We start from the raw sequence: 7,155 nt of genomic DNA, 5'->3' as shown, positions 1-7,155 counted from the left end.
AAGGGGGCGAGTAGCGAGTGTTCCGCAGGGTACGAAGAGGATAAATAGGAGACGGTATGGGAACTCGCAATAGGGGTACTACGGGACTCTAGCGTTGGTAAGGTTCGACGGGGCACGAAGAAGGCGAGGCGGTGGTCTTCTTTTTAAAGAAAGAAGAGGACGGTAATATTGTATAGCAATAAACAGCGTAGATACAGAAGACGTTGCGTAAAGAAAGAAGAAGAAGAAGAACACAAAATACAAACAAAAACCCCCCTTAATATACTCAAGGAAATCCCAACGATGACAAATCCAACATGACTCATACACTAACGATTAACAGAACCCGGTAGAACCGAATAGAACCTTTCTGACTAATCCGACTCTTCATAACCCCGTACCTCCACTAGTCGATCCATGAAAGGTGGCCTCCTGGTTCTGTTTACTTCTCCCATTCCAAGTCTTGCTCATCTTGTTGAACGTTTCTACTCGAGTTTGGATATCAGCTCGGCAATCCCGTATAGCCCTAGGAGCATCCGCCATTGCTTTCAGGGTACTCGCCATATCAATGACAGAATCGGGCCATACTTACTCACAAAACTCTCATTCTGCGACTGAAAATTATCAGGCTTCAAGTAACTCCCTGTTGACCACGCCCGAATGCCGTGACAGATTGCCGTCGATATCAGGCAAATAAGGGTAGGGGTTATCAGCTCTAGAAATTCTGGATCCTTAACTCCTCGCATTCTTACCCCATTGATGTATTTAAAATATAATATATCGATAATTTCCAGTGTCAGGAAGTGCAGTCGGTAGGTCTAGAATCTGTCAGCAGCTATCCCGAGTGCTCTCTAGGTATCCATCATACCTTGTAATGCTCTTGGGGGCTCAAGAAACAATCATTCTTCAAAAGGTATTCCACTTGAGCCGCCCTTGCCTCAGGTCCCACAAGATTTCCAAGCCCATATATCGTAGAGTCCGCCATGCGACCTTTCACCTCGCGCATCAAGAGGGAACGGATACAGGAGTGCAGACTTCTGACCTATCGTTCTCAATTATGCTTCCAGAACACTCGTAATCCCTCTGGGGGCACTCACCTGTTTAATAACAACCACATCAAGGTATACTCTATACCCCACTCGGCAACTTGCAGTTGCCTACATGCTCACTACCAGTATCGAAAGTCTTGCTACAGGTGGAAAGGACTCATATTGAAGAGTATGCTCCCCGATTAACACGCTACAATACTTCTCAATCCTCTGAGCCTGCACTGACAGCATATTTGCACTCCTAGAGTTAGAGACCAAACACCTTTGAGTCAATTGTCTCGAAGGAATGTCGCCACTGTTCTCAAAGACATCGTGAGTGCCCTCCGGAATGCTAACCTCACTTCCCGGAATCAAAATACCGTCCCTTTCCGGTATCGGAGCACTCCCGTTCTCTTCCCTATATGAGGGAAGGTACTCGATTTTGTAGACTCTTTGCGATCGAACTTGACCGTGATGTTGGCTTGAAGAAATCTGATGACTGCTTACAGAGTGCTCGCCAATTACCTCGTTAGGCGGTGAAGAACGATATGTCCGGTAAATGAGGGATGACTCCCCATATAGAGAGCGGATCGAGGAAAAATCGATATGGCGTGTAGAAGAGGTATACTCATGAGGATAGACAGGTGCAGAGGGCCTGTACTGTGAGGGTGTTGGGAGTACTCTCTGGGATGCTGGGAATACTCTCTGGGATGCCAGGAGTGCTCCCTGTAATGTCGGAAGTACTCCCTGGAATGCCGGAAGTGCTCGCTGAGATGCATTCTGGCTAGGTTCTGAAGTGGGTACTGCTCTCCCTTACTTATGTATTACTTTCGCGCCCCGTTGAGTTCCCCTCTGAATCATTAGCCACTAATACTTACATGTTAAAAAGTATCAAAGAGCAAGATAGAGTCGAACCTGTACCACGTCCACCGATATGTCGGAGGAAGCAATGACCTCCGCTACAACACCAGTTGGTTTCCTCCGAGCATTACTCATTGCTCTGGTACTGGCAGTGGTTCTCAAGGGGGTGAGTAGCGAGTATTCCGCAGGGTACGAGGAGTGAATAGGGGACGGTATGGGAACTCGCAATAGGGGTACTACGGGACTCTAGCGTGGTAAGGTTCGACGGGACACGGAGAAAGCGAGGCGGTGGTCTTCTTAAAGAAAGAAGAGGACGATAATATTGTATAGCAATAAACAGCGTAGATACAGAAGATGTTGCGTAAAGAAAGAAGAAGGAAAAGAACGAGAAGTACAAACAACCCCCTTTAATATACTCAAGGAAATCCCAGCGATGACAAATCCAACATGACTCATACATTAACAATCAACAGAACCCGATAGAACACAATAGAACCTTTCTGACTAATCCAACTCTTCGTAACCCCGTACCTCCACTAATCGATCCATGAAAGTAGCCCCTCCCTTCAAGCGCGAGCTCCTGCGAGCCTTAACCTTAATCTTGCCTTCCAACGGTCCAGGTTTGTCGGGGTAATGTGTATGGAAGATATCGACGGCGGCGGTATTATCGTGGTATGCGGCGGGTTCCCAGGTAGGGTCGGTATAGCCTGTCCATTTAACAAAATATTGCAGGCCACCATTCCGTGTTTCTCGCGAGTCCAAGATTTCCTCAACTGCATACTCCTACTCCTGCTCGACGATAACAGGTGGGGGTGGTGGTTGAATTTGCCCCGGTACAGGATCGTTTGCAGCGGGGTCTAGCAATGATACATGGAAGACGGGGTGCATCTTCATACTCCTAGGCAGGTCGACTCGATACGCATATGGCGATATAATTTCTTTAACGGGGAACGGTCCCAGCTTCTTCCAGTCCAGCTTCCGGGAGTTACGCGTAGTTCGGATGTTTTTTGCTGAAACAAACACCATATCGCCGATATCGTACCGTGGAGCCGGCGTTCGTTTGGTGTTGACGGCCTGCTCTTGTTGATCTTGCGCCGTGCGGATGTTGGAACGTAGGTACCCATGGAGTTCTTTCATCTTCAAGGCGAAGTCTTTAGCATTGAGACTCGGTGGGGTCCTGTCAAGCGATTTAATCGTCACTGTGAACCGGGGGTGGAATCCATAGTTCGCGAAGAATGGTGTAGCTTTAGTGGATGCGGAGACCTGGTTGTTGGCGGAGAATTCTGCCATAGGAAGCCATTTTACCCAATCGTCCTGTTGATAAGAGACATACCCACGTAGATATTGCTCCATGACAGCATTGAGCCTTTCGGTTTGGCCGTCGGTCTCCGGGTGGAAGGCGGTAGACATCCTTGCTTCGATGTTGAGGTGTTTACAAAGAGCCTTCCAAAACTTGGCTGTAAATTGCGTACCGCGCTCGGAGGTGACGTGTGTGGGTAGCCCGTGGAGCTTCCATATGTTTCGCAGGTATAGTTGGGCGACGTCTTCGGAGTTGACAGTTGTATTACAGGGCAGGAGATGTCGCATCTTCGTTAACCGGTCAACAACTACCATAATTGCATCGTACCCTTCACTCTCCGGTAGGCCGGTAACGAAGTCCATTGATACCTCCTGCCATGGTTGTTCGGGAATCGGTAAAGATCGAAGTACGCCGAGTTTTCCATGGGTATTGGGCTTGCTTCGTTGACAGGTGTGGCAGTTCCGAACGTAGCGGGCAATCTAATTTCGCATGAGGGGCCAGTAGTAGTCCCGACTGACGAGTTCGAATGTTTTTTCGCGTCCCGGGTGTCCAGCAGAGGCAGCGTCATGGTAAAGTTGGAGGATTCGAAGCTTAAGAGGGTCGTAATCAGGGACATATATACTGCCTCGGTAAAGCAATCGGCCTTCAACCTCGGTGCATTCGGCGAGTGATATGTCCTTTGATTGTCGATCGCCTTTATTCCGCATATCCAGTATCTTTTGGTGAAACGGGTCAGCGCTATATCCTTCATCGAATAATTCCTGCAGTGAGGTTGGGGCTGGCTGAATTCTCGTCCTTTTCTTTGACTGATCAGAACTGGCAAGATTGATTTAATGAATTAGCCATTGAGCGTCAAAGAGAAAAAAAGAAAATAAAAGAAAAGAAAATGCAAAATACTAGCAGGATGAGGGGATTAATTACTTTGCATCATCTTCGATTTTGACGGCCCTTGAACGAGCTCTTTTATCCCGCTTCTCCAGTTGTTTCTGGGCTTCATCTCGGTTTGATTGGGCCGTAATCCCAACGCCAAACATATCCTCAAGCTCTTGATCAATGTCATTATCGTCGCTCTCGTTTTTAATGTTTCCATCGTTTTTGTCACCGTTCTTCTCACTTTTGATTAAAGCATCGTAACCTCTCTTCAGCGGGCTCGTTTGAGAAAGAACCCGCCAACAAACTTAGCTTTGCATCAAGATTCTCCTTCTTCAACACGACTTGACTCTGATGCAATTGTCTTTCATCCCCCTCTCCAGGGAGATCTCCTGATCTTCTTGTCAACGCGTCCGGCTTCCCTCCTTGTTTCCCTGGTCGGTATTTGATAACAAAATTAAACCGTGACAGGTATTCTGCCCACCGTGCTTGTCTCCGGTTGAGTTGTTTGGTACTCATAAAGTATTCGAGATTCTTATGATCGGATATGATGGCGATTGGGTGTACAGCCCCTTCAAGTTCCGGTCGCCACTCCTCAAAAGACCGAATAATTGCCAGTAGTTCCTTGTCGTAAATCTCGTAGTTGCATTCGGCGGGGGAGTGCTTTTTTGAGAAGTATGCGACAGGTCGAAGGGTACCATTGTCATCATATTGGGAGAGTACACCGGCAGAGACATAGTCAGATGCGTCGGTTTCCACAGTAATTTCTTTCTCGGGGTCAACATGAGTAAGAATGGGAGCCGTGGTGAAGGCTTCTTTCAGGGCGTTGAAGGCGGTTTGGGCTTCGGGTGTCCATCCGAATGATATGTCCTTACGCGTCAGTCTGTTAAGGGGGGAAGCCAGTTCCGAGAATCCACGTATAAATCGGCGGTAAAAGTTAGCAAAACCTAGAAATGCTTGCACATCCTTAACTGTTTTGGGGACGGTCCAATTCTTCACTGTCTCCACTTTTCTTGGGTCCATTTTAATACCATTGGGTTCGATAATAAGGCCGAGATAAGTGGTGCTTTGTGTATGAAATTCGCATTTCTCCGGTTTCAACAGTACTCCATTTCTTTGTAGGGCTTCCAGGACCTTTTCGACGTGTATTTGATGTTCCTTGAAGGTGTCGCTGTAAATAAGAATATCGTCGAGGTAGGCTGTACAGAACATATCAAGGTAGTCGCGGACGCAATCATTGATGAAATGTTGAAAGGTGGCTGGTGCATTGGTAAGGCCGAAGGGCATCACCGTATATTCGAAATGCCCGTAACGCGTTCGGCAGGCTGTTTTCCATTCTTCACCCTCAGCCATTCGGATCTGATTATACCCTTGGCGAAGATCAAGTTTGGTGTACCACTTGGCTTTGGAAAGGTGGTCGAGAGTTTCCCGGATGAGTGGCAGCGGGTAGCGGTTTTTGACAGTGAGTTCGTTGAGGCCACGATAATCGACACAGAGGCGGAGTGTTCCATCGGCCTTTTTAACAAATAGGACAGGGGCACCGGCAGGCGAAGAGCTGGCCTGAATGAAGCCTTTTTTAAGGTTGTCCTGTATGTATCGTTTAAGCACAATGAGTTCCTCACGGGACATACCATAAAGTGGCCCAAAAGGGGGCTCTTTCCCTTCCTTAACATCAGCAAAAAATGAAGTCTCGTCTTGTGACGCCTGGGCGCCCCAGACGCCCCAGATGCTTCAGACGACACAAAGCGATTTCTTACCTGCATACCGACACCTGGGTGCCCCGCGACGAGAGCCCTGCGTCTCTTGGTCAACCGACGACGTCGCGAAGGCTAAAGACGAAAACCTTCTCCCATCCCTCAAAGACGTCGTCCCGAGGTCTAAAGACGAGCTCGTCTTCTGGACATAGGAGGTAGCCCCTCTACCATTGTGCTCGCATCTTGGTCTATGAAAGTCGTCCTACGCCCTCGTCACCTCGCCTTTAGTCTAATTACCTACGTCATATTGGCCGACTTATGTCCTCAACCTGCCTATCTCGACCACTACATATCGTCTTTCCGCTCGCACTCTCTGTCTTTTGACAGTTTATATCGTCCTTTTTCACTAATCTGCGCCTTCCGACAACTATCCCGTCTTTTGGTTCACACTCTTCGTCTTTTCATTCGCACATCTCGTCTTACGGCAACTATATCTCGTCTTTTGGTCTAAACTCTTCGTCTTTCCGTCCCTTGATTCTACGTTTGAATTTTCTTTAGGTGATACTGTCTATTGATTCATTGTCTTTTGACGCCCCTCGCTCTAGCTAGTTCATCTATTTAGGTGAGAGCTATCTGACCCTTTGTACTTTGCTCCTGCGCGGTCTCCCTCTCCGTCTTCTGACCACTTCTCCCGAGTGCTCTTCTCCGCCCTGCATCATACTGACATCTCTCTCTACGTCGTTTTCAATATTTACATTAATCCCGGTAATTGTTCCAATAGTCCCATCTATCTGGCTTTCTGCATCGACTACGTAGTCCCCGACTGTAGGTGGAGTGACATTGCCCTCCTCCCCGTCGTCATCGTCAAACGGCGGGTCGCCTGCCTCGTCGGACCCTATATCGTCGTCGTCAGTCTCCGTACTGAGCTTGGATCGGAGACCCTCCAAAAAGCTGCCTACTCCAGGGTCAATAATTGCCTCCCTGCTCTCCGTAGCGGTAATCCTGCAGCAGTTTGTCCTCTTAATCCGTTTCAATATCTCGTGTCGAATCCCCTTCAGTACTAGATTTGACGTCTCATCGTCGGGGAAGGACCTCTTCCATGTGCGCATGTGCCTCTCGAAAATTACTAGCACCACCGTCAATAATGATGCCCGTCGATAACCTGACCAGATGAAAGACGGGGTGCTCACCGCCGCAATAGTCCTTATTGAAGACACCATTCTTCCAGTTCCTGCCTCCAATTACGTGGACTCTCAGCGCATGGTAAAGTACAGTAGAAACCAGGCAGATAAAAGACGGGTTGATACAACTCTCAAATTCCGGATGGTTGACGGCAATCCCACGATTGGTCTTATAGTAGGCGTAGACGATAAAATATAATGTGGGTCTATGAACGATGGACTATAGTGCCAAGGAATACAAC

General features: G+C 48.1%; 1 protein-coding gene across 1 annotated transcript; it reads right to left on the bottom strand.

The window, feature by feature from the left end:
* Window positions 1–2,372: 2,372 nt before the first annotated feature.
* On the bottom strand, window positions 2,373–6,952 carry H6S33_011662 (uncharacterized protein; the record flags this gene model as incomplete). The annotated part of the gene is made up of 7 exons (XM_044843049.1): window positions 2,373–2,651; window positions 2,706–3,647; window positions 3,687–3,984; window positions 4,090–4,281; window positions 4,343–5,699; window positions 5,796–5,994; window positions 6,371–6,952. The coding sequence occupies 7 exons, from the start codon at window positions 6,950–6,952 to the stop codon at window positions 2,373–2,375; spliced, it is 3,849 nt and encodes a 1,282-aa protein (XP_044696430.1).
* Window positions 6,953–7,155: the final 203 nt, after the last annotated feature.

The sequence above is a fragment of the Morchella sextelata genome, assembly GCF_020137385.1.
Source record: "Morchella sextelata strain SCLS chromosome Unknown scls_6, whole genome shotgun sequence".
In the NCBI taxonomy this organism is placed as follows: domain Eukaryota; kingdom Fungi; phylum Ascomycota; class Pezizomycetes; order Pezizales; family Morchellaceae; genus Morchella; species Morchella sextelata.
This window is presented reverse-complemented; position numbering and strand designations above follow the sequence as displayed.